This window comes from Haliotis cracherodii, unplaced genomic scaffold (assembly GCF_022045235.1).
Source record: "Haliotis cracherodii isolate W230 unplaced genomic scaffold, xgHalCrac1.p SCAF_4, whole genome shotgun sequence".
Lineage (NCBI taxonomy): Eukaryota > Metazoa > Mollusca > Gastropoda > Lepetellida > Haliotidae > Haliotis > Haliotis cracherodii.
Window position 1 is genome coordinate 57,159,335 of NW_027266297.1, and position 17,089 is coordinate 57,176,423.

Consider the following 17,089-nt stretch of genomic DNA (forward strand, 5'->3'; position numbering starts at 1 on the left):
ACACATACGTAGTTATCTCCCTGTCTTCATCACATCAACTCTAACTCTAACGGGGTCCTGTTCCCCAAAGTGTCCATCCCGACTCCTACAACAACATGAAACATGTGAATTGAGTAATTGGTTTTATTTTCGTAGTCCGTGTCAAGGTAAAGACACCAGTTGGTCCACAGTCATAAATAAATAACCTATAACAATGGTAATATTCAATGTACTATGAGAGTCTGATAATGATTCCCTGATTCCCTAGTATCACACAATCAGCAAGAATAACAAAACATAACATTCACAAGATGAAAGGGAGACCTTACTGAACCTGTCAGCACCCCCTATCAGAGGGAGTTAGTGAGTGAATTGGGTGTAATGCCATATATCACAGAGAAAGTGGACCGAAATGCTGAGTAGAACCGATTGTAATATTTGGCAAAGGGCTGTCTAACATGGACGACTATGTGGTACTGCAAGAGTGAGTGAGCTGTAAGTAATCGAGTCTGGACCAGACCATCCAGTGATTGACATCATGAACATCGATCCACGGAATTGGGATACGATGACATGCATCAACCAAGTCAGCGAGTCTGACCACCCGATCCCGTTTGTCGCCATTTTAAGGTGTGTTGTGTTGTACGCCCTCTGTAAGCAAGAGTCCAGCCTATCACAGCGGAGGGCACCAGAAGGGGCTTCACACATTGTACACAAAAACCGGTCTTTGGAATTATGTTTGTTTGTTTGTTTGTTTGTTCTTTAATGCCGCACTCAGCAATGTTCCAGCTATATGACGGCGGTCTGTATAAAATCGAGTCTGGACCTAACAATTCAATGATTGACATCATGAGCATCGATCCACGCAATTGGGATACGAAAACATGCATCAACCAAGTCATCGAGCCTGACCACCCAACGGCATGATGAGTGAAACTAAACACCACAAGGCTACACCACTACCTAAACATCCGTTTGCAAGATGAACATAGAAAAGCATGCCCCACCACAAATACAGGCACACTATGGTAACCAGAACAAATATACAACTATAACAAGTTCACACATTAATTATCCCAACAAACAGACATCTCAAAGAGGAAGTGGTTTGACACATTTTCATTTAAAATGAATTGTATATTTATATACTCAAAGTCGAAAGTAACTGTATCATGTATTGTCCACATCGCATCATGTTAGCCCGAAGTGATGCATGTCTCAGATGTTTACCACTTCGGTGAAACCCACAAGCACGGGTATGGTGCTGACAAACCTAGAAACATAATCAGGACGAATCGGGATTCGAACCCACAATCATAGGTTTCTGGTGTGCCCAAGGGACGCAACTCTGCACAGCGAATCGCGGTGTCTTAGACGACTGGGCCACTCGTGCCCCCTTGTCCACATGACTCAACACTTGTCATCTGTTTGCTGATTAATTGGGTAAGGTCATTCCACAGGGCTCTCTAAGGATATTGAAATTTTATCAATTAAACTAAATTTAAGATCTATTGTTTCGCATCACACAAATAATAGTGCGAGGTAATTGTCCATGCATTACATGTGTAAATCAGTGTGAAAGGAAAGCCAAATATAAGATGTGTCTTTCTTTATCACCACAGTATACAATGAACCAGCATAAGTAGTGTCACATTGCTTTTAACACTACTCCAGCAAGATCATGGCAGTGGACACCAGGTACGGGCTTCACACATTGTATACAGGTGGGAATAGAACCTGGGTCTTCAGCATGATGTGCAAACACTTTAACCACTCAGCTACCACACTGTCCCTTGACACCATCATGAAGCTAAACAGTGGTCTGTTATGCATAGGCAATGTACAGATTGAGTTGGCATTAATTCATGGTTTTCTGCTGTCCGTTCTAATAATAATAATAATAATAATAATAGGCAATTCATCTTCCTCATATTTCCACACCACTCAGGGGCATGCTCAAAGCGCTTTGATAACCCCGGTCACTGGATCAGTGTGCAATCAAGAATCATTCTCTTCTCCCTGGGGAGTATTCAACCCAATTTGCCTGTTAAGAAGGTTTACAACCACATTGTCATCTCATCCTACCGGGTACCCATTCACTGCTGGGTGAACAGAGTAGTCTTAATAGATAAGTATTGTGTATCCCGCTCTATTCTGTCCAATAAAAAAAAGCTGATAAACATTGATAACAACCATTATTAAACTGTTGGCAAGTGACATAATAAATAAAACACATACAATCAAATGTTTATATTTTAGCATGAAACTTTTCTCAAAACAATTTTTGTCAGAATCATTAACAAAAACATGTCTCTACTGTCGATAACATGAACAGTTAAAGCATATCAACAATAATTAGAAATGTCCCCTTCCATCCACAGGGACTGAAGTTTCTGAATTAAAAAAACAACGAAAATACATGCTGTGAGTAAAACGATGATAATCCCTCTCAGTAGAGTGAGTGAGTGAGTGGATTAGGTTTAACACCGCTTTCAACGGTATTCCAGTTATATCACGGCGTGTCAGCTTAATGTGGGAGGAAAGCCCAATGATATGCCGGACTCAGACATTTACAACTTCGGTGAAACCTACAAGACGGGTATGGTGCTGACAAACCTAGAAACATAATCGGGGCGAACCGGGATTCAAACCCACAATCATAGTTTTCTGGCGTGCCCAAGGGACGCAACTCTGCACAGCGCATCGCGGGGCCTTAGACGACTCACAGTAGAAGTAGGTAACGTTGACTCAACACTTGATACACCAAGGCATATTTCCCCAGTCACTGGGGTCACAAGAGAACAAGTCATATACAAGATTAGTCACATATTCCAGATAACTGCTTCCTGGCTCACAAGGAGTGATTGAGTACCTGGATACTGGTCGGAATATACTGTACAGGGTATGACTACCGTGCGGTCCTGCTTAATCTAATACTGAGGAAGATCAAGGATCACGAAGAAGGGAGGGGAGGGAGGGGTATGTTCTCCCCATGATTTTACCGATTTAACGGGTAAGATCCTTTCACGAGGCTTCCTGAGGATATTAAAGTCTTACTAATTTAAAGGGGCACTGATCTAACGCCATTCCCCGGACTGGTTGTTGCCTTTGTTATTGTTTTTTCCCCCGTGAGTACCCGGATGATACGCAACGCAACTGAGCGTGACCAGAGACTGGGCTACCGTCTGCAAGGACAGCTAAATACACTTGGAGGCTGGAGGCAATATTTGTTTTACGCATTTTTGAATAAACACTGATTGGTTAAATGTGATCTATAAAGATTCGACAAAGGGCGCATGTTAATTAATTTCTTCAGCCTAAACAAACAGACAAAAAGAACGGCGGAGCTCATCGGAAGTCGTCATTTGGAAATACCCCAGATGGTTATAGTTTAATACTAAAAAAAAGTATCCATGCAGTGAAAGCATTTTCGGTTTTCGGATTGCGTCGATAATACGATTACTACTCCCTTGTTGTCATCCACGTTTTCTCGTATAACCCTACACTTGTGTATTTGTCGTCATTCACTTGATGCTCAGTTAATGAATTTATTACAGGTACAATTAGTGTTAGCACCACTTAGATTACCTGACAAAGGTTCTCATTTGGCATTTATTGTGTCTGGGGTAATTATTCAATCTAAATGCAGGTTTAAAGTGAGGTGAAATGTGCGTTATGTAATATGCACGTGGCAGCCCAGCAAGAGATGAATGATCAGTTGATTTACTTTTTTTGGTAAATCAACGGATCGTTCCTAGTCATCAAAGGATTAACAGAAAATACGTTGATTGATTAATCACTGTTATCTTGCACAGTGGATATGTCAAAAGTGAGTGTTTACATGTCTAGGTTTACTAAAACAAAGGGAATACACTCATATCATGGCGTGAAGTGCCGTTGTAAAAACAACATACTTTGTTCAAAGGGTTAACTGATAATACGTTGATTGGTTGCTCATTGTTATCAAACTCAGTGGATTTTTTAGGAACCGTGGACGTAATGAAAATAGTTGTCACGTGGCCTTTCTCAGACAACCCTTGAGACTTGACACCTATGTCAAACACCTGAAACAATCCAAGTGATCAGTTGAGAAACGAACACTGGTTATAATATCCCGAAACGATATATATCTTTTAGAATATTTGATAGTTACAGAAACACGTGACATCGAATAAGTTATTTTGTATAGCTGCAGATGAGTGGGATATTATTCCTTTGAGTGGATATTCACGGATACATTACTCGAACAAGGAAGCTGCCTATTTATACACATAAATTTGGTAAGTTGTAATTATGGTATTTGCATTTTGTTTTCCTTCATTTGAACCGATTCGTTCTTGTTTCTCTACGTCTTGGTTGGGAAATTCTTCAATGCGCGATAGACGTTGTTTTCACAGGTCATTTCCTTTGTAAGCGTGTATAGATTACCGTCAATTTGTAAAATGTGATTCTCTCAGGCAATTTATAAAATGTGTAAAATGTAAAATGTCATTTTGACTAAAAAATCTGTCCAGATTGATTAAGACGATCAAAAGGGCCTACAAACATCACAACAGATTATTATGTAGGATTAGAAGCCAAACAACATAGAAATGTACTTTTCACCGTTACATTTTCAGTCTCTCGGTGATGACATTAAACATCAAAATGTTTGGAATTCATTATCATAATAATACAGATGGAAATGTTGTTCAGTCACTTTGTGAAATAACTGAATATTTAGACGTTTAATAAATATGTTACACATTTTGACAGTAAAAAAATATACACACTATAAAAAAAGCAATGCTCAGATGAAATATTTACTTTGTGTTGCAAGTCAAAATAGTGTAAACTTAAATCGCAAAATTACCAGGCAAGTGACTTATCAAAACTTCGTCACCATTACCGATGCTACCCACAAAGATACCTACATTTCCTTATTATCTCGAAAACTGTATTCCATTTTGCTGATCAATGTGACCATACGCTCTTATTACTACCGGTATCCATAAAAGTGACTAATGCGCTTACGAATGGCGCAACAGAGGTCGCGAGCTAGTCTAGATTTCTGCTCTACATCCGGGTACTCACTGGGAAAAAACAATAACAAAGGCAACAACCAGTCCCGGGGAATTGCGTTAGATCAGTGCCCCTTTAAATGAAACCAAATTCAAATTTTAACCACTGGGTATTTCAAAATTTTGTCCTGAAGTCCTGAAGTGAAGAACAACCCACGAGGATGAAGAACTAACAGGTTGGAAAACTGAGGTGTCTGTAAGGAAAGGAGCATATTGCCTGCCCACCCTTCTTTCACATCTGCCAGTGTAAAAGTATCTTCATCCTTTGTGTGAAGCTATGAATGAACTCTTTACACATCTTCCAGTCTGTCCTGGTCCCGGGCCAGCTCGTTGTAAGCACACTTCAATACCTGTACACAGAAAGCAGCCATTTACACACCACCAGGACATACAGATTAGCGTCTCTTGCCTGCACACCTTCAGGACATACAGATTAGTGTCTCTCACCTCCACACCACCAGGACATACAGATTAGTGTCTCTCACCTCCACACCATCAGGACATACAGATAAGTGTCTCTCACCTCCACACCATCAGGACATACAGATTAGTGTCTCTCACCTCCACACCACCAGGACATACAGATTAGTGTCTCTCACCTCCACACCTTCAGGACATACAGATTAGTGTCTCTCACCTCCACACCTTCAGGACGTACAGATTAGTGTCTCTTGCCTCCACACCAGCAGGACATACAGATTAGTGTCTCTCGCCACAACACAACCAGGACATACAGATTAGTGTCTTCCGCTCCACGCCTTCAGGACATACACATTAGTGTCTTCATCTCCACGCCTTCAGGACATACAGATTAGTGTCTTCATCTCCACGCCTTCAGGACATACATATTAGTGTCTCTCATCTCCACACCTTCAGGACATACAGATTAGTGTCTCTCACCTCCACACCACCAGGACATACAGATTAGTGTCTCTCATCTCCACACCTTCAGGACATACAGATTAGTGTCTCTCACCTCCACACCACCAGGACATACAGATTAATGTCTCTCATCTTCACACCTTCAGGACATAAAGATTAGTGTCTGTCGCCTCCACACAACCAGGACATACAGATTAGTGTCTCTCATCTTCACACCTTTAGGACATACAGATTAGTGTCTCTCGCCTCCACACCACCAGGACATACAGATTAGTGTCTCTCACCGCCACATCACCAGGACATACAGATTAGTGCCTCTCACCTCTACACAACCAGGACATACAGATTAGTGTCTCTCATCTCCACACCTTCAGGACATACAGATTAGTGTCTCTCACCTCCACACCACCAGGACATACAGATTAGTGTCCCCACCTCCACACCTTCAGGACATAAAGATTAAAGTACTCACGGAATTGAAAAAAAACTGTTTTTTCGATCTCAGATTTTAAATAAATGCAGTTTATATACAAAATATATAACTATTCAAACAACTCAATTAGTACTAATTGGGCCTTGGCACAAATACAGCGTATCAAAGGTTTATATGTCTTTTTACACATAAAAGTGTGTAAAAATATGAACAAAACAGAATATTGTGAAACTAAGCATAACCAGGTGTTAGTAGATCAAGGTGAATGTCCATTACCTATGAAACCTTGACGACAGGTGAAAACAGGTGCTTGAAACCCACGTGCATGTGATTTGTCAGTGGTTAGTGATTTGTGAGTGGCATTGTGGGATAGTGAATCATCGTCAAAATGTCAGAACTTTAAAGTAACATTTCCCCTTCTCAAACAACAACGTACATATCATTATTATTATGTACATAAACATGGCTGTTATTTTTATTGTTGTTTTGATAACTTTTTTCCAGGCTAATTTGCATAATGCCTATAGCCTGTTTCTGCCATCTCAATTTGACCTACTTTTATTTTTGAATGTTGAAAGTGCCCACAAATTATCTCCTGTAAAGTACATTTTGTATTGAGCACTGAGATAAAACTAGCAAATCCAGACTAGTACTTTTCCAGTTGTTTAGTTATTTCGTATTTACACCTACGTAATGCTTTGTGTCGATTATCAAATCCAGCAAAACAGGGTTTTTTCATTTCCATGAGTACTTAAGTGTCTCTCGCCTCCACACAACCAGGACATACAGATTAGTGTCTCTAACATCCACATCACCAGGACATACAGATTAGTGTCTCTAGCCTCCACACCACCAGAACATACAGATTAGTGTCTCTTACCGCCACACCTTCTGGACATACCGATTAGTGTCACTAACATCCACACCACCAGGACATACAGATTATTGTCTCTCGCCTCCACACCACCAGGACATACAGATAAGTGTCTCACATCTCCACACCTTCAGGACATACAGATTAGTGTCTTCATCTCAACACCTTCAGGACATACAGATTAGTGTCTCTCGCCTCCACACCACCAGAACATACAGATTAGTGTCTCTTACATCCACACCTTCAGGACATACCAATAAGAGTTTCTAACATCCACACCACCAGGACATACAGATTAGTGTATCTCACCGCCACACAACCATGACATACAGATAAGTTTCTCTCATCTCCACACCTTCAGGACATACAGATTAGTGTCTCTTGCCTCCACAACTTCAGGACATATCGATTAGTGTCTCTCGCCTCCACACCTTCAGGACATACCAATAAGAGTTTCTAACATCCACACCACCAGGACATACAGATTAGTGTCTCTCATCGCCACACCACCAGGACATACAGATAAGTTTCTCTCATCTCCACACCTCCAGGACATACAGATTAGTGTCTCTCATCTCCACACCTTCAGGACATACAGATTAGTGTCTCTTGCCTCCACACCTTCAGGACATACAGATTAGTGTCCCCACCTCCACACCTTCAGGACATACAGATTAGTGTCTCTCATATCCATGCTAAACATTTAGAGTAAGCAGTAAAAAGAAAGTCTAGAAAATCAACATTTGCTTGAGGATAAAACAGATATGTTGTCTGTATCATTTCATGAATCTTCCAGATTTTCCCCAAGTGATTGTGATCCTGAACTGAGAACATTGAGCTATATCCGCACTGCAACCGTTGTTGTATGAGCAGAAAGGGTGAAGTACTTCCAAGCAGGACAGAACAAAGGAACAGACTGGCTTACATCCCTACTTTCACTTCCTTCCCATCTTTTGTTTCAGAGCTGGATAACATACTTTCACATCCTTTTGATTGGCCAGATAATTACTGACCTGTGGGACCGGAGAAACACAAACAAATACAGGTGGCATCATAACTAACCTTACATATCCACAATGTACCTTACATATATACAATGTACCTTACATATATACAATGTACCTTACATATACACAATGTACCTTATGTATACACAATGTACCTTACATATACACAATGTACCTTACATATATACAATGTGCCTTATGTATACACAATGTACCTTACATATACACAATGTACCTTACATATATACAATGTGCCTTATGTATACACAATGTACCTTATGTATACACAATGTACCTTAAGTATACACAATGTGCCTTATGTATACACAATGTACCTTACATATCCACAATGTACCTTACATATACACAATGTACCTTACATATATACAATGTACCTTACATATATACAATGTACCTTACATATACACAATGTACCTTACATATACACAATGTACCTTACATATACACAATGTGCCTTATGTTTACACAATGTACCTTACATATATACAATGTACCTTATGTATACACAATGTACCTTATGGATACACAATGTACCTTATGTATACACAATGTACCTTACATATATACAATGTACCTTATGTATACACAATGTACCTTAAGTATACACAATGTGCCTTATGTATACAAAATGTACCTTACAATTACACAATGTACCTTACATATACACAATGTACCTTATGTATACACAATGTACCTTACATATACACAATGTACCTTATGTATACACAATGTACCTTACAATTACACAATGTACCTTACATATACACAATGTGCCTTATGTTTACACAATGTACCTTACATATACACAATGTACCTTACATATACACAATGTACCTTACATATACACAATGTGCCTTATGTTTACACAATGTACCTTACATATACACAATGTACCTTACATATCCACAATGTACCTTACATATATACAATGTGCCTTATGTATACACAATGTACCTTACATATACACAACGTAACTTATGTATACATAATGTACCTTATGTATACACAATGTACCTTACATAAACACAACGTACCTTACACATACACAACATACCTTACATATACACAACGTACCTTACATATACACAACGTACGTTACACATACACAACATATGTTACATATACACAATGTACGTTACATATACACAAGGTACCTTACATATACACAATGTACCTTACATATACACAATGTCCCTTACATATGCACAATGTCCCTTACATATACACAATGTCCCTTACATATATATGCAGTATACGTTACATATACACAATGTACGTTACACATACACAATGTCCTTTACATATATATGCAGTATACCTTACATATACACAATGTACCTTATGTATACACAATGTACCTTACATATATACAATGTACCTTATGTATACACAATGTGCCTTACATATATATGCAGTGTACGTTACATATACACAACGTACGTTACACATACACAACATACGTTACACATAAACAACGTACGTTACACATACACAACGTACGTTACACATACACAATGTACCTTACATATACACAACGTACCTTACATATACACAACGTGTCTTACATATACACAATGTCCCTCACATATACACAATGTACCTTATGTATACACAATGTACTCTACATATACATACACAACTTTGAGGCCTGCATGTCAGTGTAATCTGTACGTGAACATTGTCATGTACATCGCCATGACCAGGAACGCATGCTTTGTTGTGACCCCCATAAGGTGTGTGTGACAACGATGTTTCGAGGGAGTGGTCCCCGCAGGATGCAGGTGTTGGCAACAAGGAAGAAATAATAAGGGGAAACAAGTATGTGTGTACCAGCAAGCCAACGGATCACAGACATCTCAATGTTTTCCTGGCAGATATTTATAATTCTAAACTGATTGACTTGTCATCTAGTCACTGCTTCCCTCTCCCCCTCATTAACTCCCCACCTCCTTCACTCATTCTCTCCTTCCCACCCTCATTCATCCATTCTCCTTCCATCCTTCACTCCTTCCCTCTCACCCTCCCTCATTCATTCTCTACCTCCCCATTCAATCCCTCTCATTCACTTATTATGTACCTCCCTCATACCCCTTCCTCATTCATTCCTCCCTCCCTAAATCATTCCTTACCACACTCATTCATTCCACCCTCTCCCTCATTAATTCCTCCCTCTCAAATTCATTCCTCCCTCTCCCTCATTCATTCCTCCCTCTCCCTCTCCCTCATTCATTCCTCCCTCTCCTTCATTCATTCCTCCCTCTCCCTCATTCATTTCTCCCGCTCTCCCTAATGCATTACCCCCTTCCCTCATTCATTCCTCCCTCTCCCTCATTCATTCCTCCCTCTCTCTCATTCATTCCTCCCTCACCCTCATTCATTCCTCCCTCTACTTCATTCATTTCTCCCACTCTCCATAATGCATTTCCTCCTTCTCTCATTCATTCCTCCCTCAACCTCATTCATTTCTCCCACTCTCCCTCATTCATTCCTCCCTCTCCCTCTACTTCATTCCTCTCCCTCATTCCTCCCTCACCCTCATTCATTCCTCCCTCTACTTCATTCATTTCTCCCTCTACTTCATTCATTTCTCCCACTCTCCATAATGCATTTCCTCCCACTCCCTCATTCGTTCCTCCCTCTCCCTCATTCATTTCTCCCACTCCCTCATTCATTCCTCCATCTCACTCATTCATTCCTCCCTCTACCTCATTCATTCCTCCCACTCCCTCATTCATTCCTCCATCTCCCTCATTCATTCTTCCATCTCCCTCATTCATTCCTCCATCTCCCTCATTCATTCCTCCCTCTCCCTCATTCATTCCTCCCACTCTCCCATATGCATTACCTCCTTTGCTCATTCATTCCCTCTCAAATTCATTCCTCCCACTCTCCCATATGCATCTCCCTCTACTTTATTCCTCTCCCTCATTCCTTCCTCTCCCTCATTCATTCCTCCCTCTCCCTTATTCGTTCCTCCCTCTCCTTCATTCATTTCTCCCACTCCCTCATTCATTCCTCAATCTCACTCATTCATTCCTCCCTCTACTTCATTCATTCCTCCCACTCCCTCATTCATTCCTCCATCTCCCTCATTCATTCCTCCATCTCCCTCATTCATTCCTCCATCTCCCTCATTCATTCCTCCCTCTACCTCATTCATTCCTCCCTCTCCCTTATTCGTTCCTCCCCCTCCTTCATTAATTTCTCCCACTCCCTCATTCATTCCTCCATCTCCCTCATTCATTCCTCCCTCTCCCTCATTCATTCCTCCCACTCACCCATATGAATTACCTCCTTCGCTCATTCATTCCTCTCCATCATTCATTCCTCCCTCTCCCTCTCCCTCATTCATTCCTCCCTCTCCCTCTCCCTCATTCATTCCTCCCTCTCCCTCATTCATTCCTCCCTCTCCCTCATTCATTCCTCTCTCTTCCTCATTCATTCCTCCCTCTCCCTCATTCATTCCTCCATCTCCCTCATTCATTCCTCCCTCTCCCTCACTCATTTCTCCCACTCCCTCATTCATTCCTCCATCTCCCTCATTCATTCCTCTCTCTCCCTCATTCATTCATCCCTCTCCCTCATTCATTCCTCCCTCTACCTCATTCGTTCCTCTCTCTCCCTCATTCATTCCTCACTCTCCCTCATTCATTCCTCCCTCTACCTCATTCATTCCTCCCTCTACCTCATTCATTCCTCCCTCTCCCTCATTCATTCATTCCTCCCTCTCCTTCATTCATTCCTCCCTCTCCCTCATTCATTCCTCCCTCTCCCTCATTCATTTCTCCCACTCCCTCATTCATTTTTCCCACTCTCCATAATGCATTACCTCCTTCCCTCATTCCTTCCTCTCCATCATTCATTCCTCCCTCTCCCTCATTCATTCCTCCATCTCCCTGATTCATTCCTCCCTCTCCCTCTCCCTCATTCATTCCTCCATCTACCTCATTCCTCCCTCTCCCTCATTCATTCCTCCCTCTCCCTCATTTATTCCTCTTTCCCTCATTCATTCCTCCCTCTCCATTCATTTCTCCCACTCCCTCATTCCTTTCTCCCACTTTCCCTAATGCATTACCTCCTTCCCTCATTCCTTCCTCTCCCTCATTCATTCCTCCCTCTCCCTCATTCATTCCTCCCTCTCCCTCATTCATTCCTCCCTCTCCCTCTCCCTCATTCATTCCTCCCTCTCCCTCTCCCTCATTCATTCCACCCTCTCCCTCATTCATTACTCCTTCTCCCTCAATCATTCTTCTCTCTCCCTCATTCATTTCTCCCTCTCCCTCATTCATTTCTCCCACTCTCCCTAATGCATTACCTCCTTCCCTCATTCATTCCTCCCTCTCCCCCATTCATTCCTCCCTCACCCTCATTCATTCCTCCCTCACCCTCATTCATTTCTCCCACTCTCCATAATGCATTTCCTCCTTCACTAATTAATTCCTCCCTTCCTAATTCATTCCCTTTCATTCACTCCCTCCATCATTCTGTGCCCTTCCCTCTACCCCCCTCATTACTCCATTATATATCACCCCTTCATTCTCTCCCTCCATCATTCCATGCCCTTCCCTCATTACTCCATTATATATAACCCTTCATTCTCTCCCTCCTGCATTATCTTCTTCCTTCACTCACTCCTTCATTCTCTCCCTCCTGCATTACTTTCTTCCTTCACTCACTCCTTCATTCTCCCCTCCTGCATCATCTTTTCCTTCACTCACTCCTTCATTCTCTCCCTCCTGCAACATCTTCTTCCTTCACTCACTCCTTCATTCTCCCCTCCTGCAACATCTTCTTCCTTCACTCACTCCTTCATTCTCTCCCTCCTGCATTACTTTCTTCCTTCACTCACTCCTTCATTCTCCCCTCCTGCATTATCTTCTTCCTTCACTCACTCCTTCATTCTCCCCTCCTGCATCATCTTTTCCTTCACTCACTCCTTCATTCTCCCCTCCTGCAACATCTTCTTCCTTCACTCACTCCTTCATTCTCTCCCTCCTGCATTATCTTCTTCCTTCACTCACTCCTTCATTCTCCCCTCCTGCATCATCTTCTTCCTTCACTCACTCCTTCATTTTCCCCTCCTGCATCATCTTCTTCCTTCACTCACTCCTTCATTTTCCCCTCCTGCATCATCTTCTTCCTTCACTCACTCCTTCATTCTCCCCTCCTGCATCATCTTCTTCCTTCACTCACTCCTTCATTCTCTCCCTCCTGATCATCTTCTTCCTTCACTCACTCCTTCATTCTCCCCTCCTGCATCATCTTCTTCCTTCACTCACTCCTTCATTCTCTCCCTCCTGCATAATCTTCTTCCTTCACTCACTCTTTCATTCTCTCCCTCCTGCATTATCTTCTTCCTTCACTCACTCCTTCATTCTCTCCCTCCTGCATTATCTTCTTCCTTCACTCACTCCTTCATTCTCCCCTCGTGCGTCATCTTCTTCCTTCACTCACACCTTCATTCTCTCCTTCCCCTATTCACTCCTTCATTCTCTCCCTACCTCCTTCCTGCCCTCTCTCTCCCTCTGTCACTCCTTCATTTCTCACCTCATCTGTGTTCTTCACATCTGTGTAATCTTCCTTGCTCCTGTGCTCTGGTCGGGGACTTCTGTGGGTGTACTGTTACATAATACAAGGAGTGTCAGTAGGGTCACAATACTTGTCATTGATTAGCATCTTCCAGAGGCATGGGAGTTAACTGACTATAAAAGTCCAGTTTCCACCCTTGCCGAACTAGGCTGGTATAATGGAATTACATTTTGGCTGGACTAATGAGTCTATGCAAAGTCAAAATCGTGCAACAAAGTCAAAATCCTGATAGTTAACTGTCATGCAGATTTCGGACGATTGCAGGATTTGCAAAGCATTATGCTTTGCCAACTCATTGTCAACAGATATTTTCCCTGTCTTTCATGTTTTTGATCAAGCTGCTCATGTGATTTCATGCACTTCGCGATGTTAGACCCGTTTTATCACAATATAACTCTTATCGATTAGAATGTCTTGACTGGGCGCCGCCATTTTGTTTGAAACAAATGCAAGTTATACGAAAGGTGTAATCTGATAGGAGAGGCGTAGAAGGGACACAACTCATAATAGCCACTAGCGGTGCTATGATCGAGATGATGAATTCCAGCCTAGTTCGGCAAGGGTGGAAACTGGACTTTTAAAGTGAATTAACTCCCTTGCATCATGAAGATGTTGATGACTGGTTAGGAATGAACTATTGTAAATAGCGGTCAGACTGTTCAAGTGAGAAACTATCTACACAAACAGAGAGCATTGTATTGTTTTAAAGTTTGTTCATTTACAAATAGACTGTGATTGATTCACAGGCATGGGTTCAAAACATCACAGTAACTTAAGAGATCTCAGTCAACATACTCCTTCCCATGGCTTCTCATTGCCAGACCGGAAATTCAATGACCGTCGATCAAAACTGCTTGCTTCTGTAGAACTCAAGGTGTCCATGTATCTGAAAATAATTGTTAAAATTTAGAACATTTATTCAAATGTTCATTTAACCATTTATCCGCAGTATCAATTTCTGTTTTATCATACAAATGAAATGTCACAATACAATATTATGAGTCATGGTGTTTTTAGTTGCCATAAACCGCCTAATATTAGGTAAGCAGAAAAATATGCCTTGCCCAATATTTTTCTGCTAACCTAATATGACACTGTATACGGCAACTAAAGACACCATTACAAATTTTATTATCCCGAAAAGTTTACACTCTCTGGTATCCATATCGCACGTGTCATGTCAAAAATGAAAACCTGACACTTACAACTGTACGTTAAGGGTCAAAGGGAGACTACTCTTCAAAACTTAAAGGCCAAACCTTGTTTACAATTTTAACTATAATCTCTATCAACAAAGTCACGAACATGATCTAATGAACAGATTAATGTCCTTGCACATCACGATTTATGATAGTAATACACAAAACAGTGTCAAATAACGAATTTAGGTAGCAGAATTTTCATGTGAAATATGTGAGGTGGGTGTTGGAAAATCCAAGATTGGATTATATTAGGTCAGTAACAACCATCTTGGATTTTTACTGACGGCATACGGGGTCATGTGGGATCAGTAGTTCTGCTCTCTGATTGGTCAGTCTCACTTTGAGGCATAATAAGACACCGTATACTGCAACTAAAGACACCATAACAAATTTATTATGCTGAAAAGTTTACACTATTTGGTATCTTTGTCGCACGTCATGTCAAAATGAAAACGTGACACTTACAACTGGTATAAACGACAGGACCAGTACATATGTTTCGGATACAATGCTTTAATGTAAACATAAATATTAACAATGGAATATATAATGCACAAAATGCAAACGTTTAAAATATTGTAGCAAAATTGGATAGAATTATCATAAAAATGCCCGCATGTTAACAGAAATCTGCGGGCAACAGTAACTTGTCCGCTATTCCCTAACAACGGGCTGCTGTCTATTCTATTGCTATGTGACGTCATTGCAGTCACGTTTCTCGTTGGTGATGCCATCTTATATTATGTTCTTTGACATTACTATTTGTAACTCAGTGACCTCCGTTCAGACGACCAGTCCTTGTTTTAGCCCCTTGATGCCAAGCACCAGGCAGGGTAACAAGAAGTACAATCTTTTAACTTTTTTTGGTATGGCGTGGTCTGGGGATCAAACCCCAGACCTTCAACTCTCGGACGGTTTGGACTTGTGGAATTGTGATGTCATATCAGTTCATTGTCACAATCAATTGTACATGACCTCATCCATTGTACATGACCTCATCCATTGTACACCTCATCCATTGTACATGACCTCATCAAATGTACATGACCTCATCCATTGTACATGACCTTATCCATTGTACATGACCTCATCCATTATACATGACCTCATCAATTGTACATGACCTCATCCATTGTACATGACCTTATCCATTGTACATGACTTGATCCATTGTACATGACCTCATCAAATGTACATGACCTCATCCATTGTACTTGACCTCATCCATTGTACATGACCTCATCCATTGTACATGACCTCATCCATTGTACATGACCTCATCTAATGTACATGACCTCATCCAATGTACTAACCTTATCCATTGTACATGACCTCATCCATTGTACAGGACCTTACATGAGATAACTATCTAGTCTCTGAAATGATCATATTTTACAGAAGAAAAAAACTAAATTATTTGAATAAAATATAATAAAAGCAGCGCAGAGGCTCTCTTTATTTTCAGATATGGCAGTAATCGTGACTTGCTCGCAATAATAGACTTGCAACGGCTGTATTGGATATATTTGTTTCAGGGACAAAAGAATACTGTGACCTCATTCAAACAATAACTGAAAAGTCAGAAGTCTTTATGTAGCCAATCGTACCTGAGACAAACGTCGAGGTCAGCTCTCATCTTGTACTCAAACTCCCGGTATTCATCCTGCAGGGACCTGGGGACAAAACATTGCTCATACAACACTGAATTGACCACGGAATTCCCTTATCTTGCATGACAAATATAGACTTTCCATTAGCAAGATAAGACAATTAATGCACAATCACATAGATTCTACACACTGACAAAATATTTTTTAAATTCTAATATTGGACAAATTGGACCTCCAATAATGTTAGATTTATTGTTTTGACAATATACATTATAGAACCTCATAAAAGATATTTTAGTCTTAATTACTACATATATTATGAAAACTCAACTACTTAGCAAAGTACCTGCACTAGATTCAGTGTATCAAACACATTGGTTTTCATTACAACTGAATAAGCATTATAGACAAAACAATGGATCTTCCAAAACA

The 17,089-nt window shown here is 40.8% G+C and overlaps 1 protein-coding gene across 2 annotated transcripts in view; it reads right to left on the bottom strand.

Moving 5' to 3' along the window:
- Nucleotides 1-5,120: 5,120 nt before the first annotated feature.
- LOC139479967 (protein phosphatase 1 regulatory subunit 7-like) overlaps nt 5,121-17,089 on the bottom strand; it is a 30,053-nt gene continuing 18,084 nt past the window's right edge. Inside the window, exons 9-12 of one of the 2 annotated variants that reach the window (XM_071262919.1) lie at nt 16,655-16,720; nt 14,641-14,731; nt 13,804-13,875; nt 5,121-5,389 (exon numbers count right to left, since the gene is read on the bottom strand). In XM_071262919.1, the coding sequence (XP_071119020.1) occupies nt 5,330-5,389; nt 13,804-13,875; nt 14,641-14,731; nt 16,655-16,720 (289 nt within the window). In that variant the 3' untranslated portion in view covers nt 5,121-5,329. Of the gene's footprint in view, nt 5,390-13,580; nt 13,876-14,640; nt 14,732-16,654; nt 16,721-17,089 lie in introns of those variants that run through there. The other variant, XM_071262918.1, reaches the window with a different exon arrangement.